The sequence below is a fragment of the Cryptomeria japonica genome, chromosome 4, assembly GCF_030272615.1.
Source record: "Cryptomeria japonica chromosome 4, Sugi_1.0, whole genome shotgun sequence".
Classification (NCBI taxonomy): domain Eukaryota; kingdom Viridiplantae; phylum Streptophyta; class Pinopsida; order Cupressales; family Cupressaceae; genus Cryptomeria; species Cryptomeria japonica.
In genome coordinates, this window is record NC_081408.1 from 603,661,074 (window position 1) to 603,686,881 (window position 25,808).

Sequence of the window (25,808 nt, forward strand, 5' to 3'; positions counted from 1 at the left end):
GAATATACAGACCTAGATTGGGCCGGAAGTGTGGTGGATCGTAAAAGCACATCAGGGTGCTGCTTCAATTTAGGATCAGCTGTGATATCCTGGTTTAGCAGAAAGCAATCATCAGTTGCTCAGAGCTCCACAGAAGCAGAGTACATTGCAGCATCTATGGGAGCATGAGAAGCAATATGGTTGAGAAAACTCCTTGTAGGATTGTTTGGACAATCCTTAGATCCTACCATCATCCGCTATGACAACCAGAGTTGTATAAAGCTTTCAGTAAATCCAGTATTTCATGACAGATCCAAACATATTGAAATACCTTATCACTATGTTAGAGACATGGTGGAGAGAAAGGTAATCCAGTTGAGGTATATTAGTACTGAAGATCAAACAGCAAACATTCTCACTAAGCCTCTCGCCAAAACAAAGGTAGAACACTTCAGAGGTAAGCTTGATATGATTGAAATGTAAATTCTGAGATTGAGTCTCAGCATTACTATTGTACTAATATATTCTAAAGATGTTTAATATAAACTCCTTTTCTCATTTCATGACTTTATGGGCACCTATGTGCATCATTAAAAAGTGACGACTTCTGAATGATAATCACTTGTACTTCTAGTAGTTATTGGACGGTGACGACCTTACAATAACTCTACAGTCTATCATGATAGATATCATATGGTTGATATCTATGAACATGTCATGATAGTCCATATCTCTTAAAACAATATCAACTATATATCATAAGGTTGATATCTATAGGTTGGATTGTTGAGATATGTCATGGTCGATATTAAGTGCTTAATATCTGTGGGTATGCCATGATCTTCTATATCCCTATGGTAGGCATCATATGGTTGATGCTAGTGCACATACCATAATGGATATTGTGGGCTTTTGGTAAATATCATAAGTGTTGATATTTGTAGACCATTCCATTGCTCTTGATATCACGTAATGATATCTACTACACTATGTGTAGTTCTACTATGAGTACCTTATGATCCTCCTCCCTAGCTAAGAGGGAGTGTTGATGATTTATAGCTTCGGTCGGAGTAATCTCATCAAATCATATGTATAAGTAATGTTGATTATACCATCAGCATGATTAATGATTTGTTAATATGTATATATACATATCAATATATGTAATAATAATAAGTGTTCTTATTATTATTATATATATGAATACTTAAATATACATAATTTATGATTGGAATATTAAACCATTAATCATGTTGTTGATAAATCAATGAGATTAAATTCATGTTGAATCGATACGTAATATCGATTATATTATCCTAGTGATTAAATTGAATTTATAATCATGTTGGTTATACCAAATTGAATATGAGCACCGAAGTATTTATCATTTGCTAAATGATCATAAGTATCGATTATATTGATCAAATGGAGTGATCAATATAAATCGATCATCCACATTAAACAGTTTGATATTATTAATCGCTGTTTGAATCGACTATAGTCGATCTTCATAACAAAACGATTATGTGAATCGTTACCTGCTGTTAATAATAACCAATGATTATGTGAATCGGTACCTGCTGTTAATAATAACAAACGATTATGTGAATCGTTATCTTGCTAACAAACAGTTATATGAATCGGTATTCAAAGAGCCATCTCAATGAAGAGACATGTCTCCACGTACGTGGAGGCATGTCTATTCATCAACATGTCTCCACGTACGTAGAGGCATGTCCATTCATCGACATGCCTAAACCGTGTTATATATATCATGATAGATTTCGATTCTAAAAGGCAAGTACATAAATCGAAAGTGCAAGCCATAAGACATCGATCTCCTTCATTTGCAGTCTAGCAAATACTCTGTGAATTAAGTTGTGTTCTCCTCATATACGCAGCAACCTGCACATAGAGTTCATAGTAATATATCTTAGTTGTGAACTAAGTAATAGAAATAAATTTAAAACTACTTACATATCAAATCCGATCCAAAATTTAACACTATCAAATCTGAGTAACGGTTACTATATAATCTGCATATCTCCTTTTGACATCAATGACAACTACAAACATGTCTATCTGTTTAACAATGTCTAACATAAATACATTTTTGGTTCAAGCATCACTACCTATTCCTTCCCTTATCCTGACTACACAATTAAAAAAGGTGAAGAAATGAAAATAGCATATCTTCCCAACTATCAAGATAATACTGTGATGATTTCCACAAATTATCTTCTCAAGAGAGCACTTAAGAGAAACACTTTTCACTAACTGATTTGAGTTTAAAAGGTTAGAACATTACTAATTGGCAACCTACAAACAATTCAATGAAATAGGCAATACAATCAGTAAAGGAATAATTTGGTTGATTAATAGGAATCACATTTGTCTGACTAGTAGAAAGCTTATGCAGCCTGGTATAGTTTGATCAGACAGATACTAGGGAAAACCATTCTTTCAGGCTGCAAATAGCTTTAACAAAGAGACTAGAAATTTGCATGAACCGTATAGAAATAAGGATCTGAGATATCAATACTATAACACAATATTTCTACGAATCGCAAAAGAGATTACTAGTATAATATAGATTGTAACTCTTTTCCTATAATTTACTTATTTTAAATCTAGAAAAGAAATACCAGATAAGGTATACAGCCTACATTCTAGTTTCCAAACAGTAGTAAACATTAATGCCCTCAGTAGTAAACATTAATACCCTCAAATTAGATGGTTTGTATGAGCATATTCATAATCTCCCAAAAATCTCTAAATTGCATTGCCATTCTCATGCACAGTTGCCATTCTCAAGCAGAGATAATAGAGTCTCGGTAGCAAAATAAGCATGAATGCCAGTTGCTTCTAATATAGGTATCACAATTTTCTTCCCTCAAACTAGCTAGCTTGTATAAACATATTGTTGATCACTCAAAAGCCTCTATTTTTCACTGCACTTTCATGTGCATAGAAAAGAGAAAGTCAGTAACAAAGTAAAGCATCAGCACAAGTTTACTTCTGCTAAAGGATCCACTTGTTCTAGCTTAAAATTTACTGGACATGATACCTTCTCCTAAACATCATATCTTTTGAACCAGATCTACCTGATTTCTGTCAAAGATTCCTCTGTCCCCAAAACAGCTTCCTGATTGCTTCTCCTGCTTGAGAATGCAGAAATACTTTCATAAGCGAAATCCAGATCCTCTCCCTACAAGAAAAATAGTAAGTATTAATTGTAAATTGAGCATGACAATGTGATAAAAGCATAAAATCCAACAGGATACCATCAAGAACATTACACTGGTATAATATGTATACTGCAGGTAAAAAGAAACAAAATAAAGCTAGAAATTAAGATAAATTAAATTTCAAGCATATAACACTTTAAGTCCTGTTTTTCCGTTTAATATCATGTTGAGAAATAATCACTAAACTAGTCAAACAAAACAAGCATGGCAAGACAACCCCAATTAGTGTTAGACATTCTCAAGTAGTACAGATGATCACAAGTTCTTACACCATGTGCTTTGGGAACTATAAAAAATAAAAAATGTATCACATAAATTCAGATAAGGTTCTTCAAAATTAAAGACATAAACGAAAGGTAAACTACAATGCACAGTTGCTCTTGAAAAACACCAACACATTGTATCCATAAGATGAGGTTTCAACAATATATAAACAAAGAAAAACATATCGCCATAATAATGAATACCAAAAATAAGGAAAGACTGAACATGGAGATGAACTAGCGTATTGTCATTTTAGATCAAAGAAAAGAGTCCTTCAATAGCCAATGCTCTACCAACAGTAAGTCCGAGTGATGTCATTTTCTCTAGGTAGACAGCAAGCATTCTTGCATCACTCCTATTGTTTATACGCAATTAGATTTGGGTTTATGAAAGGAATGTTAGATTTAATTTCTCAAGACATTCTTACATCAGCATATGAGAGGAATGTCAAGTTTAAGTTTTTAACACATTCTTAGATCAGTGACAGACAATTTTGCATCACCGAAAAAAATGTTTGGCATGCAAGGTTTATCTAAATGTGTTTGTTTGCTTTCTTTGTTTGTTCCAATTTCTGCACACGTTTTCTTTGCTTGCAAACCGAATTCAAATGCAGCATGCAAGGCCTACATTTTAAGCAGGCGATTTTCCAATCCTCAGACTCACTCCTATAACCTTATTGAAACAGAATAAATTTAATGACACTAGCCTTATATTATCTATTCTCTCCCCATACTACAAGGCCCACTTGTTTGACTATGTCAAGTGAAGCACCCAAAATCCAAATGAACTTAATAGTTAATAGCACTTCCCTTAACATTCCATTGGTAATGAAGTGGTGTTTGACTAAGGAATCAACCTTAACTGCCTTTCACCACCACCTTCCTCCAAAACAACTATAAAAATGTCCGAAAACAAGGAATCCAATCTACATATCACCCTAGCCAACATATATGATTGACTACAATAAATCCTGGCAGCAATGGAAGTAAAACAAGCAATAAACAAATTATCTTCAAAGTGTGTTTCTCTCTTAGACTCACATTTCCTAGAACAAAATGATAATAGCCTCCAAAGTAGAGCTGAAGCCATAGAAGAAATCGACACCACAAAACAAGAAGGCCTTATCTTGCAAAAGTGATACAGCACATAACTGCACTCATGGCTGCCAACGTAATGAATTTTCCTAAGACGTGATGAAATCTGACCAACACACTGCCACACACTTCAAATCAAGAAGAGGTGGCCGAGTGTAATGTCCCTACTAGTTAGAGATCACTGTCCTGCAAAACAGACTGTTAGAAAGCAACAAATATATATATGTAATTAATCTAATTTACAATTAAACTTCAATTATTTAATTAAAACTAATCTCAATTCTTATTTAATAAAAAGGATACGAATGCAGTACTAGGACATGTCCTTTAGGCGGCTGTAAAGCTCGCCTTCTTGGAACCCATCTTGGTTCCAAGCCATACCAAGAAATCGACAGATGATTCGAATCCTATCTTGGATATAACGTCTTACATCCAAGCCTACCAAGGAAGACCATCATATATGATCAATTCCTTGCCTTGGATGATGCATCTCATCATCCAAGTCTACTAGAGAGGACCGGTCAGATCCGTCTCTTCTTGGATGAGTTTTTGTCATCCAAGCCATAACATATATGCATATAGATACTCAGTATATACTGCCTACCAAGGATTATCATAATCCCTGCATTAGGCTAAGGAAATTTCCTTCCAATAGCCTCCATCATATAGCCATATCATTCATATTACATTCTACAATTAATTATCATTTTTCATTCCATAATCTACATTTACATATTCCTATATTAACATGTATTCATTAACATATATTCAGAACTATTCATTATCATATATTCACAAATATTCATTAACATATTTTCAGAACTATTCATTAACGTATATTCACAAATATTCATTAACATATATCTAGAACTATTCATTAACATATATTAAAAATATTCATTACTATATATGTGTGTGTGTGGCACACACATCCACACACATATATATACTCTGTCAACCGTAGACACCACTTACCTGTCGCAGTATGCAGCCTGCTGTTGAAGTTCCTAGACCGTAGTCCACTTGCTATCCTCCCGCCTCCCTTCCTTTTTGTCCCCCTTCATTTTGCGAAGACCTTCCTTCATATCCCGTGGAGGGGAAGGGTCGCGACCCACCACGGGGTCCCTTCCGCAGGAAGGGGTGTGATGGTGGTCGCAGCCCAGGCTGCGACCCCCGTCCCACCACTTCCTGCGGGGGGGCCATCGTGGTGTTTAGTTCCCCGTGTTGGATTATATCCCCATTAACATACTTAATATACTTACTTTATGCGATTCTCCATTCATTTAATATTTCAACATCATTTAAATATATTAAACAATTAATAATAACATTATTTGAACATTTATTTATATTAACCTCATTTAATTGTTTAACATTAATTAATAATCTATTTCCTTTTGAAGACATTATTTTAATAATTGATTTCTTTTATATATTTCTTTTATAATTAATTTCTTTATTTTATATATGCTATTATCCTTGTTGGAATATTTATAAGGTTTACATCAGGTGATACCGTAGGTGTTATCACACCAAGGGATAAACTTGGATGCAATACAATTATCATGCTGGGAACATGAGTGAATTTGGGTGGTCTCACAACAAAGAGACGATGAATTCACCACCATGCACGGCTTGAAGATATGTTACCCTCTCTATGCATACTATAGACAGTCTCTATCACTTACCCTATGTTGTCTATATTTTTATATTCACAGAAATAGGACAACCCCTTTAAAAAACATTGTTCAAAAATGAAAATTTTACTCTTAAGGCACGCTCCCCGAGGCAAAATTTTGCTCCTTGGTGAACTGGACTGATCTTCAGTCCATCCTCGATTCACATTTCAAATTTCATTGCGTTTCGAGTTCGTTTGCTATGTCTTTCCTTCAATTTTTTTTATTTTTTTCCCTAACTGCAAGTGGGAAATTTTCCTTCTATTGCAGGTTAGGAGTTTTCTTTTGTTTTGTGTTGTAGGGATTTTTAAAAGCAATTACAAGTGCACTTTATTAAAACTTGTAACTTGTTTTTTAAATTTATTTTCCCTTCCCTTTTTATGTCTTTTAAATTGTTGTAGGAACTTTTTGGACAAATTACAAGTGACTTTAAAATTATAAGTTTAATGAGAACTTGTAAGTTCTCATAAAAGTTCCTACTTTATGTTTTTAAGTTGTAATAGGGATTTTATTTCCCTACTACAAGTTTTTATGTGTTGCTTTTAGTTGTAATAGGGATTTTATTTCTCTATTACAAGTCTTTTATTATTTAAGTTATGTTATTTTAAACTTGTAATGGGGATTTTATTTCCCTATTGCAAGTCTTTATGTTCCTTTATGTTTTTAAAATTTGTAATAGGGATTTTATTTCCCTATTACAAGTTGTTTTGTTATTTCTTTTTCCTCTTCTTCCTTTCAAACCCGAATTTGCCCAAGGAAGGGGAAAGTGAAGTAATTAAAACTTGCAATGGGGTTTCTAAAACCCGATTGCATCTTTTTTGAAGGCATTTGCTACTTGTATTTGCAAATGAAGAACCCGGCCTGCATTCTTGCTCTCAAGAACCCGATTTTAATGGCTTTGAATGCGATTTTCTAGATGAAGGGCATTGAATGAAGGAGGCATGGGATGTTTTTACTCCACATTTGCTGGTTATAGAGCCACGTTTTTCCTCCTTGCTAGGCGTTTTTGGCTTTCCCTTGGCCACATTTTTCCTCCATAGTTGGGCGTATTTCCTCCTCTCTTGCGTGGGGTTTGAATACGTCTTTCTTCCCTCTTTTCCTGCCGATTTTGGTGAAAGAAATTTGTATTCATCACAAACAAAGGATGATGCAGTTAGAGTTGTAATTTACACATGGAATAGTTTTAGTTATGCATTTGTAATTTTGTTTTGACAAGTTACATGTAAAAAAATAACTTTGTAATTGCAAGTCAACACATTACTTGCACTTTTGTAATTACATGTAAAGCAACTACAAGTTGTGTTCAATTAGGACTTGTTGACGTGTATTTTGTACACAATCATACACAGAATAAAATACCTAAAGGCATCTTATCCTCTCTTGAATAAAGTCTCTAACTGCTGAAGATTTCGCAAGAAGGATCAGTTAGGATGACTCCAATGTTCTGGTTAGTAGGGTCTCTACGTGTGGATAAGCACCAGCGGTATGATGTGATTTGTTGTGTCCTCAAGGGGCCTTACACTCCGAAAGTCTTTGCTAAATTAAAGAAGCTTTCAAAAAATAACAAAAGGATAGGGTTTTGCAAGAAGTCTAATCTAGTCTAACCCTAAGAATGACTTCATGTGGACAAGACTTGGCAAGATTCAACCAACTTCAATTTTGCCATAAAATAACAACTTAATTGAAATTGGTGCGATCTTCTAAGGTAACAAATGATTTTCAATGCATCAAAGATCAAAGACACTACCACTAAGGTACATATCCAAGATACAATAATGATTGAAGGTTAAGTGATTCAAATATCTCCAGTCGACCACGCAAGGCGTTCCTACAATCAGCAAGAAGCTAGTGGTTTGGATTACGAATCCTACCAAAGATCGAGTCTCACACTATGTCCTTCAAATTAACACACTACTTTGATTGAGCATGATTCAAATGAATTGAACAACCATGAAGATAACCAAGAAAGTTGCAACAAAACACCATAACTTCAATATTTCATTGATTTCAAAGTCATCATATACAACAATTGTTTGAATTCCTTTCCTCAAACTCAATCTTGCTACAAAATAAATTGCTTCTAAACTCTAATCTCTCTAATACATCAAACTCTCTCTCTAATCTCTTAACTATCTCTCTTCCAAATGAAATGAAAATGAGGGTATAAATAGCATCCTCAATTACAATGAATGGTCCAGATTGAAAGCAGATCAACAGTCGAGATCATGACACCTAAACCCTAATTAGGGTTTGTTACAAATAGTTCCCCTTTTATTGCACAACATTAAATGCATAGCCAATTATAAATTTGGCACGAAAATCTAGGAGACATAGACCAATGACAATTAAGGTGTCATGTCATCTATAACAACCTCTCATCTAGAATCTTATTCCCTTTCCAATGCTCCTTTTTAGCATATGCAATGAATCTTGATACGATTCCCTCGATCTCAGCAATTGGAATCTCGGGAAGATTCTTCATTCTTTCTTCCAAGTGGATGACCTGATCAAATGCATCTAGAAGAGCTGCGTCCCATGTAAGTTCAAGTTCCTTAGTCTTTTCAATCAGGAGCATGGTAGCAAACATCTGGTCCTGTTGCTCATCTGTGATATTGACGTCCTTGCAAAAGATGACCTTAATCCTATCCTCCAATTCCTGTAAATCCACATCTGTCTCAACTTCGATCCTCCTGCCAAGAATGGTACGTAGTACCTCAAATACTCTGTCCTGGATCGGGTTGATCACCTCCTCAACATGACTGCACCTAGTACTGATGTCCTCAAAGAGAACCTCCTTCATCTGGAGTAAGGTTGACCATTGAAGTAAACTGTGAGGTCCTCCATCTATAATCTTTTCCTGCGCTAGGACCTTCCTCGATGTTTGTCTAATTACTTTCAAGACCGGAATGATAACATCCTTGGTATGAGCAAAAGCGGCTACCGTTATCATCAAATTGTGGATGATCTCAAGAACCTGAATAGCCCTATGAATAGTCTTCATCATCCTTGTTGCAAATTCTACGGCAACTGTATGAGATTTATCCATCCAAGTACTCATACGCTGGACCATACTCCTGAATCTCTCTGCCTCACCAATTGATTGAAGGGGAAGTGCCTGTATAGGTGATCTTGCTGGATCCTGACGTCCCAAAGGCTGATTGAGATGGCTGAAATATGTTCTCCATGCACCGACCTCTCTCTCGAGCTTTCTACTCTTCTCCATTTCTTCTCTAAGCTTGTCCTTCAATGCTTCAAAGGAATCTATGGCATCATCTAGTGTCTGCTCAGCTGTGGATGGACCTAGCTCAAATGTCTCTACATCATATTCCTCTGCTAGGATCTCGCCCTCATACTTGTCCACTACCGGTGTAGCTATCTGTAATTTTCTGGATCCAGTCTCATCTCTAATCATCTTAGACATCTTGGTAGCCTTTCTCTTCTCTGTCACTTCCTGGGAATGTCCAACAAGGCTCTCTAAATCAATCACATTGTCTTCGTCCTCGATCACAATCACCTTTGTTAATCTTTCTTTCAACCAATCTGGGATAGCTGATCTTGTCTCTTTGACCTGTATTTCCTTATGCAATATTTCTTCTTCTCTGTGAGGAGATGTTACCTCATCATTATTCTTGTCTTCATGTAACTCATAATCTTGGAGAGATCCACTTGGTGACCCTTGAGGTACCTGTCCTTCTTTATCACTCTAAACCATCGACTCCATAGACTCTTCCACTTCAAGTGTCCTTTTCTCTTGTCGAGAAGATGTACCGGATGAACGATCTCGGCTGGCCTCTTGTTTCTTCTTGGAAGATTCTCTCTTTCCAGGTCTCTCTTTCCTCTTCGAGCCTCTTGGATGGAGATCGCCTTCACTTGCACTTCGAAGGTTGCCTTCATTTGCATTTCTGGGATTAGGATTACCTTCGCTTACACTAGCCCCACCTTCGGCTGGCTTCTCTTCCAAAGTGAAAGTCATAGCTATGCCTTGCTCTCTCAACTTCTGATGCTGCACATCAACCCATCTGCGAGTACAAGACAAGACTGGAGCCATCAAAGCATCTAGATCCACGACCTTGGGCTCATTCCAATCTAACCTTACTGATTTGCTTTCTCGATCATAGGATGACTGGAGATGTCTGCCACTGCCCTGAGCTTGGTCGGCCACTCTGTAAATCTTGCATTTCCTGATGAAATCCAAAGGCAATCTAGAATGCATCTTTCTTTTCACTTCAAGATCGTCTAAGAGATTCATCATAAAATCTTCAATCTGAAACTCATGCTTAAACTTCCTACCGACTGTCTCCTCTATATACCCATGTGGATCAAAACTCTCCCTCAAAGCAAAGAATGAAAAAGAATACAAAGCTAACTCCTTCTCTGCGTCATCCATGGCTAAAGCATTAGGACATACCTCGACTGAATTGCCCAATATGATAGGTACCGGAACTCCATTTCCATGTCTGTGTCTGAATGCCTTCGCATAAGCTGCCAACTGTCTTGTTACCTCAAGTAACACAATTCTGTCTGTCGGATATCTCGGCAACATGTATGGAGGTGAAGGACATCCATGAACTCTGATATAAGTGAACTTCGAAAACTGAATAAACCAAGCACCATACCTCTTTACTAATTCCTGTGCATCCTGAGATAATCTATTGTGAATCCCGCCTTGCAACGTCCTTGTGATGTTCATAGTGAAGGTATCATTAACTAACTTGTAGTTGCTTCCTGGCGGATGATGCAAGTGAACGTAGGAATCACAAACTCTGACCTCGCCGGGTCCTCTTCCAATCACTCCTCTGTGAGGTAGTCCTGCGTACTCGAAGCTCCTGATCAAGGCATAGATGACGTATGAACTCATGTGGAAGGACTTGGTAGCTTTGAGTCTCCTCAACTGTACATCCAAGCAATGGCTAATCATTCTAGCCCAATGAATTGTTCCTTTCCCTTGAACGATCACCTGGATGAAGTAGAACATCCACTTTTCAAAGTAAAAAGCTTGAGGTGCACCTGTGACTCGGTTGAGCATTGTAATCAAATCTCTGTACTCCTCCTGGAAATCAATCCTGTGTGGTGTGTTCGGTACCTTGCTCAGGCGAGGACGACTCTTGAGTAACCAGTTCTTGTTAATGATGCTTAGGCAAGCATCTGGATCATCTTCGTACATTGACCTGGCTCCTTCTATGCTCTTGTAGACCATATCTCTGTGTTCTGGAAGATGGAAAGCCTCACTTATAGCTTCCTCTGAAAGGTACGCCAAAGTGTTTCCTTCCTTGGACACGATCGTTCTGGATTGAGGATCATAATGACGAGCACACTCGATCATCAACTCATGACACTGTACTGCTGGAGGGAAGCCGGCCGCCTTAATGATGCCACTTTCAATTATCGTCCAGGCGACAGGTGATGGCTTGCCAATGTAAGGGACATCTCGAAACTTCTTCGTGCTGAAGTTGCCCAAGTTGGTATCTCCAATGTTGCTCCACTTCGACACGATCTTGGTTTCCACTTCTTCGGTCTTTTGATCTTCCTTCATGAGAGTTGGACGACTGGTGGATGCTCCCGCCTTCGGGGTCGCCATACCTACACAACATTTCATAATGAGAAACTAGATCTTTCAATTCATAACATAGATTAGATTAATTTTAGGAAACTTCATGATAAGTCTTTGAGTTATCATTTCCTAAAAAAAAACGATTGAGCTAAGGGAATTCAAAATTTCAAAATTCAAAATCTAGGCTACGACGATCAACAATTCAAAATTAAAACGATAAAACCATATCGCCATACCTCACTTGAGAGCTAACTCTAAAATGCAAAACAAATGGATTCGCCTAGGCAAAATTGATATTAGATGGCTCCAACGTGATCTCCTCTTCAAAATAGCAACTTCGCCACCTTTGGGATGTCCTTGACGTGATCTTCCAATGTCTTTGACAAGTTCGCACAAATGAAACTAAGGTTCGCACCCCTTAGATTGATGTTTACGCCTTCCTTTGATGAAATTCGCACCTTAAAACACAACTCGCATTTCTCCTTTGTCTTCCTCAAATCGCATGTAAAGATGATTAAATGACGAGGTGAAAATGAAATCTTTCACCTCCCTTTATAAGCGCTTATACCACCCATCCTTTTAGGCCGACTTTTTGCAAAATATAGCAATTAAAACGATTTTTAAATAAATAATAAAGCCCACTTTGATAAAATAAACCCAATCCAAGCGCTCCATTTGATTTTTTTATTAATTAATAATTAATTAATTAATTAATTGCCATCGTTTTTTAATTAACAAATTCGATTTTTTTACAAGGCAAAAATAATTAATTAATATCTTGCGCAAATTTTAAATGCTAATTTAATTGAATTTTTAAATTTATCGAATTTAGCATTTAAAATAAATTAAAAAAAAAATGTTTGTTAGCGCCAAAATTTGAAAATGGAAAAGTGCAAACCTCATCGCCCTGGTCCCTGACTGAGGGACAGGAGCGAAATTTCAACTTGGTCTTGACTCTTGCACTTTTGACGTTTAAAATCTCCATCCTTACGTTGAAACTGGCGTTTTTGCTATGAATTTCGAACTTGGGTGACTTGACTTTGTAAATGAGTGCCTCTTGAGGTGATATCGCTCTGGTCCCTTGGAGAGGGACAGGAGTGATCCTGGTGTTTCTCTCCTTGATCTCGCTTGTTCGATCTCCAATCTCCATCATATAGCAGGTAATAACATTGTTTCTTTACTCCACGCTTGTTTTACTTGGCTTCTACAAGGCATATTCGATGTTTGGAGGATTATCGCCCTGGTTCCTTGGAGAGGGACAGGAGCAACCTCCATGTTCTAGTCAAAACTTGTCATCCTTCAACCTTTGTTCTTCATTCATTGCTTCCTGAATGATGTTTTTGATCTTGCGAACCTTGACTTTGACGTGATCTTGAAGGAAAACGAATGATTTAATGAAAATCGCCCTGGTCCCCTGATGAGGGACAGGAGCGATATAGCTTCCTTGGCTCAATTGATAGTCATTTGACGTTCGAAACCTTTGTATATCACCTTCTTAAGATGCCTTAGACCCTTTACCACCTCACATGATCTTGACTTAACGTGATTTTGGAAGGATTTGGCCAATATGATGAATATCGCTCTAGTCCCTGACTGAGGAACAGGAGCGAACTTCAATGCCCTGGGCTCATGCTTGCTTTCATCAATTTGCCACTGCTTTCATTGCGTAAAATGAAGTCCCTTTGATCCCCTTGGACACTTAAAATGCGATCAACTTTCAAAATCTAAGCCCTCATGAAAATTTCGCTCTGGTCCCTGCCTGAGGGACAGGAGCGAACTGGGTGTCTTGGTGCAAAATCTTCATCATACTAATTTGCAATTATCTTCAAAGTGCAAAACAATTTCCTTTACTCTCTTTCAAACATTCAGAATGTGAATAGCAACCCAAATTTAGCCTCATTTGAATACTTTCGCTCTGGTCCCTGCCTGAGGGACAGGAGCGAACTGGGTGTCTTGGTGTAATTCCTTCAACACTGGCGACTTTGGATACTTCGTTCATCATTGAGACGCTTCGAGACGCCCTTGCCACCCTTCATCTTGACTTGGAGAGGTTTAAACTTAGCGGAAAGGCAACATAATCATCATATCGCCCTGGTCCCTGGCTGAGGGACAGGAGCGATCTTGCTCTTGTAGGCTTCATCTCACTTTGCTAACTTCAAAAATTATCTTCAATGGTCTTGTTATGCTCCGTTTCATTCATCCATGCCTTGGAGTTTGCTCTGACTTGGCAAGAAATCTGTCTAAGGTAAAAATCGCTCTGGTCCCTGACTGAGGGACAGGAGCGAACCTAGGCATTTGGGTCCCTTGTAGATGTTTGGTAATCTTCAATTTGTCTTCAACGAGTTCAATTCACCTCCTTTCTTGCCTTCAAACATAAAACTTGCTTGATCTTTGTTTAAAACATGCCTTATGAAGAATTTCGCTCTGGTCCCTGGGAGAGGGACGGGAGCTACAATGGATTTCGCTCTGGTCCCTGACTGAGGGACAGGAGCGATTTTTGCAATTTGGTCCACTTTCTTCATGTTTGTGTCTTCAAATTATATTCATCTGGTAAAATGCACTCCCTTGGATCTCTCCAAATTGTCAAGTTGTTAAAATCTTGCAAGGACAAAGCAATATTTGATTTTAAGCTCCGGTCCTTCACTGAGGGACAGGAGCGATTTTGCTTCCTGAGGCATTTCTGTGTTCGTGAAATTCTTCAATTTATATTCAACAGAAAGATCGCGCCTTTCTTTATTACTTCCAATTCGAAATTCATCTTGACCCTGCAGGGACGGTAAGATTTTTGAAAACGAGCTCCGGTCCTTCACTGAGGGACAGGAGCGATTTTGCTCCTACAGGCCAAAATATCATGATTTCACAAGTTTAATCACTTCACAAGGCAAAAACAAATCATTCCCCATGCCCAGGATCAAATATCAAAAAACTCAAAATTTGGTCAAAATTACTCATTTGGACAAAATTCACAATTTCATCATTCATACTTAGACAAATTAAGACTCTGCACTCAAAATTCCAATTGAAAATAGACCATTCTAGCGAATTCATTCCATTCAAAATTGCATCCTACAAAAGGAAGCTTAAAAAAACTCTCAAGACTGACTGGACTCTGGCCTGAAAAGACAGTAACGGAAACCCTAAGGCTTGACCCTAATCCAGACAACTGACAAACTACCAAAACCCTAAAAAAGCAAAGCGAAAGGCGAGCAAAAACGAGCAAAAAAAGGGGGTCCCCATTTTAAATGGGGCGATGTGTGAAATGGTCACAACAGGACTGTAGTTGGAATAAGTCATAGTTAGTTATTGAATAAGTCTTGGTGTTTCAAAGAATTTCTCAAGTTAGTTAGGATCCTCCCACCTTTTTCTCATGACTCCTCTCCTATAAATACTTGAGGGGGTCTATTGTAATTTTTATCTTTTGGAAAGCAAGCAAAAACTCTACCAAATTTACAGCAAAGAAGTCTTTGAGCTTTCATGTGTGAATTCAAGAATTGAAAGGAATAGAAAGAAATTGCTCAAGCTTTGAGTCTTTGTGCTACATTCTTGAGTTTGTATTCTATATTATCTTTCTTTCAAGTGTTTCTTAAAGAGCTTAATCGCATTTGATTTGCAATCCTTGTGCTGCAAGTATTTGAGGTTAATATAAATTAGAATAAATACTCTTTTGAGAGGAGCTGTAAGTCTTTGTGCTTGCACTTATTCTTAAGAGATTTAGAAGCAGATTTTGTGAGAAATAGCTGAGTCTTTAAGCTTATACTACTTCCCATTGTTTTAAGTACAAAAGAATAAGATATTCCAGTCTTTGAGCTGTTATAATTTGTTCTTGATAGCGTTAGTATAGAAAAGGGTAGATAGGACTTCACATAATCAAGTCTTTGAGCTTGATATTGGTGTCCCGTCCCGAAGGAAGTGACAGAAGTCTTTGAGCTTTTAGGAAACTTCATTTCCTTTCTCTCATTTCATTTCGAAAGTTGTTACTGTTGTTTTATATCAAATCACTATCGCTTCTCTGTGAAGAGAAAAGGATATTGTCTTTCTTGAAAGAAGAAGAAAGATTGTTGTCCCATCCTATTTTATTTTCAAAGTTGTAGTTAGATAGGGGGAGCCTTCCCTTAATTAGGAGAGTTTTACTCACACGTTGTGGTTGAAACCACAATTTTGTATATTTCCCCAAGTGTACAAAATTTTCAACCAATAGTTAGCTAACACCAACACTTGGCTCAAGAGCAACAGTGTTAGACTCATCACAAATCAAGATTGGTAAAGAAGATGATTCTACAGGGCCTGTCGGACTTAAGTATGAAATCAAAATTGATAACAAGGAGGGCGCATCATCTTCAAGCACACAAATCAAGTTGAGAGTCAGTAAACCAATGGTACTTCCTCCTGAAGAAGTAACAGTCCGAGGGAAGGAGAAAGCTCAGCTTCACATTCATGTTATTGATTGTAAAGATCCAGAGGAAGAACAACAAGAAGATGATGCTCCTAGGTCCACAACTTCGAAGTCACCTCATGAAGTTCCATCCCAAATCCCTTTGGATTTACCCATGTCTCCTTTTAACACAGATGTGGATTCTTTTTCCACCATTCACATTGATCATGTTCCATTGAGTGTCTCTGCTCAAAGTGGCATTCCAATTTCAGCGGCAGAGCCATCTCTTGATCACTCACAGGAGGATTTTTGAATATCTTTGAAGATAATCCAACACATCTCTTTGCCTGACTTGTCAATGTCAGAGATTGATACTTCCACTTCCAATTTTGACAAGTTCATGATGCAGTCGTCACATCCTTTGGTTACTAAGCAGGCAATGGTTGTTGTTCAAACAGAAATTTCTCCCAGGGTGACAACTGTAGTTCAAACAAAACCTTCTTCTCCCTCACTTCCAGCTGTTTCTGAGGCAAAGTTGATGGCTTTACCTCCATGGCTAAGCTCTTTTACTCCTAAAAGAAAGAAGCAGGAAATTTCTCCCGATATCTTTGATTTTCAGCAGCTTAAGCCTAAGGCTAATGAAAGAGCTAAGACAATTTCAAGAGTAACAGTTGATAGTAACAGGATGAAGGTGGCAGAAATTGTTGAACCAGTTTTGGACAAGCCGCATGAAGAGATGCAAACTTCTAATTACAAGATCACCAGGGTGGGACTAGGCAAGCAAACACATGCAGTTGTCATGCATGATGCTCAACATTCAGTGGCTTCATTGGTACAGGAACTTCTAACAAAGAAAGACAAGCTGGAAGAGGAAAATCTGCAGCTTATCTCAATAATTCAGAAATCACCAAGTCTTCCGAAGGAGGGAGTAATCCTTCAACTTCTTTTAATGCAAAAGAATCAATCCAAGAAGTTGAAAGAGCTGCTCAGAAAGTACAAGCACTGGATTCTTGGGTAGAGCAGATTTCTAATCTATGTGCTCAGGTTTTGAAAGAGGTTTTCCAAGTAATGGTCAAGCTGGAAATGATCAAAGAGAAATTGAACCAAACTTCTAAAGCTTTCAAACAGAATCTGGAAAGAGTTGAAAGCAACTTGAGAGTTTGGCACAAGATGCCACAAGAAAAGTTGAGTGTTCTTCAAGAGAATGGCATCATTCCTACTAGAGTCATGTATCTAGAATTTGGATAACTTTTAGAAAATAAAGCCCTTGTTCTTAAGGCACTCATTGAAGAAATTGATGATGCCTTGAGATTGCGCACCGAAGTGTTGCAAGATGTTGTTTCTCGTTGTGAGAAAGGTTCTTGTAATATTGTAAATCAGGATGAGAAGTTGTCGGAAGAAGAGGTTCTCTTAGATTTGAAGAAAAAGATTCATCAGGAATGAAAGGATGAACAATTTTCAGCTACATCCATTCAAGCTTTGGTAAAATACCAAATCTTTTTCCAAGAGATCCACTCCACTCTTGAGAAGCATAGTCCTACAATTCTTAGTTGTAGCGATGTTATTGTGAAAACAATGATTGTTGCTAAGAATACTCATGAGACAAATTTTGATGAGCTGCAAATAATCATCCAGAAGTTCGAAGGATACATGGCCAAGCATGCTGCTGCATAAGTGTTTTTCAACACTTAGTTGTAAATTCAAAATTGTAATTTCAAAATTGTAGTTTCCTTTTTGACAAGTTTACTTGTAAAAACAATTTTGTAATAGCAAGTTAAGTCATTACTTGCACTTTTGTAATTACGAGTAAGCTGATTACAAGTCAATTTAGAATAGGACTTGTAATTTTGAATAAGTCTTAGTTAGCAGTTGGAATAAGCCATGGTGGTTGAGAGATTTCCTCAAGTTAGTTGGGATCCTCCCACCTTTTTTTCAAGGCTCCTCTCTTATAAATACTTGATGTCTTTTGTATTTTTTATCTTTTAGAAAGCAAGCAAGCAAACTCTGTTGAAAGTTTTAGCAAGAAAGACTTTGTGCTTTTGTGTGTAAATTGAAGTTGAAAGAAATAGAAGAAGATTACTCAAGGATTGAGACTTTGTGCTGAATTTTTTGAGTTTTGTGTTCAAATATTGCCTTTCTTGCATGCGAGAGCTTAATCAAATTTGTCTTGCAAACTTTGTGCTGCAAATATTGGAGATTAATATAGATTAGAGAGAGATTCTATTGAGGGAGGTTGTAGAACTTTGTGTCTATACTTGTTCTTGAAAGAAGTTAGAGTAGAAATCATTTTTGTGTTAAGGAATAACTATGAGACTTTGAGTTCACACTAGTTCTTGCTGTTTTGCATCAAGAGGGGCAATATATTTCAGACTTTGTCCCCTACTAGGTTTAGGCCTCTTTTAGCCATAATTAACCTATTCCAATGTACTTATGACTTAAACTAAATTGATTAGGAGACAATTCTATCTTAATATGAATCAAATCAATGATATTCCATTAATTTATTAATAAGTAACTTGCTCATCTATTATACATACATAATTCTTAATGCAAGTGCCAAACTTTGTTACTACTTCAGTTTTAAGGAAGAAGAGAATGTGAATGTTACCCAAGCGCTTAGATACCAAATACAATAGGTTCCCTCAAAGTTTACAAATCCAAGCCCTTACCCTATCCCGGGACCCTGTCCCTCAAGGTTCTCGGGACGTTGATCCCCACCCTCTCTTGGGAATCACCCTATTGTCTAGATTTGGACTGCCCCTCTTGGAAACATCTCATTCCCATCTTCTTAAATACTGACAGTAATAACATGACATAGACTATAAGTGTGCTAACTTCTCGTGTATTATGAATATATGTAAAATTAAGTATGACTGTCATACATATTGCAATCTATGTTTATATTACTATTAAATTCTGCATAAGAACATTATCAGGCAGCATACATATTAAGCACATCCTCATGCATACCACCAAGAGCAAGGATGTTATTGCATGTAGCTTATAAACAGTTCTGATCTGATTTGATCTGATCTATGGTGATGTTACTGAATGCTTTTGATTCCTTTCCTTTATATCTTTCAATGTGAGGGAGAGATCACACCTCTTCATCATGTATGCCCTTTGGCAAGAGACACACCCTTTCACCATTAGCACCCTTTGAAAGAGTGCAACTCTTCATTATTTCTACCCTTTGAAAGGGACACAACCTTTCACAATCGAATCTGCCCTTCTTATTTAAATCAGATCTGCACTTCTGATTTCCATATTATCCCCCTCTGAAATGAGGTTTTCTTCTCACTTTTATATCTCATTGTTGGGGGAGTCGCAACTTTTCCTTCCATAACTTTTGACCATTCATTAACTTAATTAAATTTTAATTAAGTTTATTTAATTATATTCTTTATATTTTAATTTAATTTTTACTATTTAAATTTTATTATTATTATTATTTATTACTATATTATATTTCAAAGTGGGGACATTACAGTTCTCATCATCATAAATGGGTAGATAGGACTTCATATATTCAAGACTTTGTGCTTGATATTGTTGTCTCGTCCCGAAGGAAGTGACGGAAGTCTTTGTGCTTTCAGGAAACTTCATTTCCTTTCTCTCACTTTGTTTTATAAGTTGTTGCTACTGTTATTTTCAATTGCTATCACTTTTCTGTGAAGAAAAAAGGATATAGTTTTTCTTGAAAGAAGAAGAAAGACCGTTGGCCCATCCATTTTTAGTTTAAGTTTAGTTTATAGATAGGGGGAGCCTTCCCTAAATTAGGAGAGTATCATACCCACACACTGTGGCTGAAACCACAATTTTGCACATCCCCCAAGGGTACAAAATTTTCAACCAACACTCTATGTTTTCATGATCTTACTACCATTATTACAATTATAAAAGTTACTAGATTACAACTGAGCTGGGAAGCAGATACAGGGATGTAGGATTTTTGGGCTCTCTTTTATCAATACCTTGTTTTTCTTGTGCCTAATGAAAAAACAGAAAAGTTGCCTTGAAAGTATGTAACTAGGAAATGGCTGGACATGTAAAAAGTTATAAGGCATAGGCATCCACTGAAACAGAGTACATCTCTCAAGATTCCCAAAAAAAATAAAAATGATAAATTTGAATCTACCTTACTCTTTTTACCATTGACAAAACAGGGTAGAAAAATACCTCCAACAACTTTCCTTCAGCCAGAAGTTCTTCATACCTGCCAAATATTGTTGGATTTGAATATGAGAAGGGTTTTAGGTATGAAAAATGGTTGACATGCAGAGAGGAAAGTCTAAAGCCAAAGCTAATGTAATAAAATTCCTCCAATAACTAAATAAAAATATTTTCAATCATATGTCAACTGCAACGACCATCATGGGGTAAGTTATAATCCCCACTTTGTATTAAGAAATGAATAACATTCTTCATAGAAGCAAAGAACAAATAAATAAAGTCTTGAACACAGCTCCAATAAAAAAGAGTTAAATTCTTAAAACAAAAAAAAGTCAAAACTAGAAAAGAAGCGCTATAAGACTTTGTCGCACAGCTTCTACTACAATCTCAATTTTAATTTAATAAAGTGCCAACTCTCTTCAACCCTCTAAAAACAATTGGTTCCAAATGAAATTAGCTTAGATGGTCTCAGGAAAGGGTACTCAATTAACACATCAAAATCTTTGTCATTTTTCAAAGCATCAAGAAATAATAAACAAAAGTGCTACCTGCTCTGTGCTTCCAATTCTCTTCAACACTAAACAAACGAAGTGACTAGGACCCCATGTAAAACCTAGAAGACGTGACATAACCAAAAGCCTTAATATACTTGAATATTACAATAGTACAAAGCGATCCCATAATCAACACCTTTATAACTACTCTCAGTATATTTTACTACCACAGCATCATCCACAATTGTCTCAAGCAAACCACAGCTTTGAAATAAAAATGGTTACCCAGTGAAATTACAAAAAAAAAGTGGGGCTAGATGAGCCCACGAAGGTTACCAAGTAGAGGAAATTTGAGGGATTTAAAACATACAATAAATCAAATCCAAACATTGGCAGAATTTACAAAAGCAGATCAATAATGCTATTAGAAAAGATTTAACAATGAATTTTTACCACTTTGCACGAACTAATTATGGGGGATAATGTGTCCTTTGTTTGCTACAGCTCTATTCCATTTTCCAAGAAATTGATTTTAAAAAGTATTAGTAAATACTGTAAATTTAATGGAAGAGAACTGCCATTAATCATTTACTAAGAGGAAGTAATCAGTTATAATGACAAGGAACTATTTCCTATTGTCAGAAGTACAATACAAAATCATGCTATTTCACGATAGACAAAATATAGACTTGGACCATATGCTAAAGCAATTATATACAGCCAAAATCTCCATGTAGTCATGCACGCACACTACTTTCAAAGACTCAATGAAGTTGGATGACATTGGGATAATTTGGGGGAAAGACATGTCACCATATGTTCAATCTTCTCCTATTAAAATGTCACAAGTTTAATAATAATAAAAACATTGTGATTAAATGAGAAGTAACTACAAAATAGTAACAGGGTCTCAAGGTGTAATAAATGAAGATGGACAAAAGTTGGGAAAAGAGGAATGATGAAGAGCTCCCTTATATTTGGTGAGGTCTTCGTTTCTGAAGGATTTTTAAGAGATTTGGTGTTTGTTTTTAGTGCCTCTGGTTATTGGTTCTCCCTCAATGACATCAAGTACGGGGCTTCACATACCCCACCTTTTTCTGTCAAAGATACGGTGGTTGGATCAGACTATACCAATTAGAGAAGAAAATAGATGCAGTGTTGACAGCAGGAAGTAAAAGGAAAATGGATCAATCTAGCAAATCTTCAAATCCATGCATGCCATCCTCATAGGATTCTCCTATCATTGATCTCAATGCAGTAGAATTCTAAAAAAATATATCTACCTTCGAAGGTAGAAATTTGACCTATAGATTTCTCAGTACCCAACTTTCATTGAAAGAGTTATACTCCTGGACAGGAAAGAACTAGCAAACAAAAGGGGAATGCTCTCCTATGCCAGTGGATACTATATAGCCATATTTGCCAATGGATCAAATAAGGATGGCATGTTTGGTGGAGGGCCATACTACTTTTAAAACACAAGTGTCTTTTTATGAAACAATAGCATGAGTTTCAACTCCTCAAAAGAAATTCTAACGGCACCTATGTAGATTCACATGTATGCTCTCCCTCGAAAAATTTGGTCACCTTATGCCTTCAACATGATTGCAAAATTTATAGGAGCAGCAATTGATGTATCAATACTGTGTTGTGGCAAAAGCCTTTTTGCATATGCCAAGAACTGTGCTGAATTACATTACACCTCCCCCCCTGCCAAAGAAAATCACATTAAAAGCAAGAACTTTGAATGGAAAGAAACTTTAGATTATGAGAGTTTGCACTTAAGATGTAGAGGAGCAATGAATAAGGCTTATTTGAGAATTCCCTGCTATACGGAAAAAGGTCTAGAAAGAAAAGAACGAAGATAGAATGGAACAGAGATAATCACAGTTTCATGAAGCCTAAGAAGAAGCAGACAGTAAGGAACAAAAACACAGATGCAAGAGGCAATAAGTGTATTGAGGAAATGGTCAATATTCAAGAAAGCAAGCAATTAGTCAAAGAAACTCAATTCAAATTCAAGGAAGGGGTGAAGAAGGAAGGATTGCCTGAGACTACAATTTCAAAGAAGATTTGGGGAAACTCTTAGAGAAGCCCATAGAATGCCAGAAAGCCTCAAGCCCAAGGAAACAAAACTAGGGCAAGGAAGCCCCCCAACAAGCATTCATTATAGAGATGGAACAAGACAAGGATGCGAAGAATCAACGAATGCTAGAAGGATCAAACTCTTAAGTAGGAGGGCAATGGAAAATCACTCTTCCACAAATATTCAAAGAAGAGAAAGGGAGATTATAAAAGCATCAAACCAAGAAGGTTGAATAGGTATGTAGCCTAACAAACAGCAGCCCTTGCGGATGTGGTTGCAAGGCACCAACTTCAATAGGAAGATATCTTGCCAGACACTAAGAGATCTAAGCTTAGTCCAAGAATATCCAATTCTAGAATATTAGGGGACTAAACTCCCCATCCAAGAGACAACTACATTGTAGACTCTTGGAGAAATATATCCAATGATAGTCTTACTTAAAGATACTAAGTTCAAAAAGATGCAAGTCACCCATGACTTTCTTCTCTTCCTCAAGAAATGGGGAATTATAACCAAGGCAGTTAGGAGCTCTTCAGGATGATTAACTATTATCTAGAACTGTCAAGAGATGTCACTCCAAGAGATCTACTCCTCACAGTCTTGGTTGGATTTCCTAGTGAGAGGAGTTACTATTAAGTTTTTATTTTCTCTGAGTAATGTTTATGGTCCTCGATCCAAATACGAGAAGAACCTTTGCTAATACCAAATTAAGTTCATGAGAGTGAAAGTAGATTCTCAATGGATTGTAGAAGAGATTTAAATGCCAAAAGCAATTCCTCTAAGAGAAAGAGGGACCCAAAGACACGAGTGATGATCATTGTTTATCACTTTCCTCAAGGAATCTAACTTGTGGAAGGTCAAACATCAATGTAGTTGGTTTACCTAGTCCAACAAGAGGAGAGGGAACAACAACATTGCTGCAAGGTTCCCCAAGGACTCTAACTTGTGGAATGTCAAACCTCAATGTGGTTAGTTTACCTGGTCCAATAGGAGGAGAACGAACAACATTGCTGCAAGGACCAATAAACTCCTTGCCTCTAACTTATGGCTCAACAAGGATGATGTCTTCTATTTGGAGGTTGCCACTGAAGCGAGCTCTAAATGATTGGACTTTTCTTTGACTATTGAACAAGATATGTTCCCAAAGAGTGCATATTTAATTTGAAAAAATATGGTTAGAGCATAAGGACTTGGATATAGTTGTTTCAATTTTAGGAAAGATTGTCACACTTTCTACGGGAAAAACATGTATATTTTAAATAGAAAGCTAAAAGCTTTGAAACTGCAACTGAAGGAATGTTATGTCAAGATTTCAAAAGCTTGTTTCAAATCAAGTGTTGGTATAATCATATAATTACACCTTGTATTAAGTTTACTTAGGTAAATTAAGAAATAAGAACACATGTCATCTCATTGATTGATGGGAATCTAGTGCCAACTCTACCTCATTCGCTCCTTTATTTAGTGGTCAACTGCCATCACTCCCTCATCAAGACAACTTCTCGACACCATTGCTATTACATGTTGAATCAATCCAACAAATCACTATGCCTAATTTGACCTCCAAAGAACACTTGTTACCCTGACCTGTGCATTGTAGAGTCCATATATTCTAGCCATTTCTTTTGTTTTTCATAACAAATCATGAACCTTGCATACAAATATTAGAATGTTGTTATTCTCATCTTGTTTGCATTTGAATTTATGTTAATCATTCTTGTTGTTCATAGGCTAGATTTACTATTGCATCTAATTCTTCCCTAAATATTACAATAAAAATGATATGTAGAATAGGATTATAGAAATTCAAAAAAACTCCAAGCCAATGATTTCTTAGACCCTCTGAAAAATTAGGAGAAAGATGCAGCCATCTAGCATGACAACATTTACAAATGTGAGGTAATGTATTGGATACACAAGTAAAAAATCAAATAGTTCAACGAGGGAATCACAACACTAAGCTTTTTCATCTAACTTGCAAGATGAGAAGCCAAAGGAACATTATCTCTATAATTGAAACTAAGGGCCATATTCATGAGGTAGGCAACGAACAAAGAGAAAGAAAGACTTGTTCTTTGGTCCTATTCCAATCATCATTGATGCATTTGACAATGGGACTCAAGTGCAAAATATATCTATAGAAGTTAGGGCTGCCCCTTTTGATATGGTAGGGAATCATGTCCCTTGTCATAATGGTTTCCCTATATTTTCTTCATCATTTTTGGGATCTAATGGGGAGTGATTTTGTTGGGAGTTGTGCAAGAATTAAAGGAGTCTAGATCGATCCCGAATCCATGAACTCAACCCTCTTAGTTCTTATTCCAAAGAAGAATGAAGCTCAAAAGTCAAAACAATGTACAAAACCATCTCTAAGGTTAAGGTTATAGTCAACTGAATCAAATTCCTCCTTTTGACCTTGATAGTTGAAGGACAAAGTGGTTTTCTTAAAAGCAGACAAATTCCTTAAGGAATTGTTATGGTTCATGAATTACTATATTGTCTTAATGCCAATGATAAGAAAACAATAATCATCAAGCTAGATAAAGCCAGAATCTATAATAGAGTCAAGTGGGTTTTCCTAGATAGAGTTCTAGAGAAATTCGATTTGAGTATTAAATGGAGGGATTGGATCAAAGGAATTTATTCCTGAGTCTATTTCTCAATCCTTGTGAATGTTTCTACAAATGAATTCTTCTCAACCACTAGAGGTTTTTGCCAGGGCAACCCCCTTTCTCCATACCTCTTCATCATTATGGTTGAAGCTCTTGACAAGTACATCATCTCTCTTAAAGAAATATGGATTCTAAAAGGGGCTAAAAGCCTCCTTTGATGGGATAGTGCTAATGCACCAACAATTTGTGTCTGACACAA

The 25,808-nt window shown here is 36.7% G+C and overlaps 1 protein-coding gene across 2 annotated transcripts in view; it reads right to left on the reverse strand.

Annotated features, from left to right (window-relative positions):
* The window catches only part of LOC131061086 (AUGMIN subunit 3), a 242,100-nt gene that overhangs the window by 202,819 nt on the left and 13,473 nt on the right, over window positions 1-25,808 (reverse strand). For both annotated transcript variants that reach the window (XM_057994597.2, XM_057994598.2), the window contains exons 2-3: window positions 20,364-20,400; window positions 3,084-3,187 (exon numbers count right to left, since the gene is read on the reverse strand). In XM_057994597.2, the coding sequence (XP_057850580.2) occupies window positions 3,084-3,187; window positions 20,364-20,400 (141 nt within the window). The remainder of the gene's footprint in view (window positions 1-3,083; window positions 3,188-20,363; window positions 20,401-25,808) is intronic.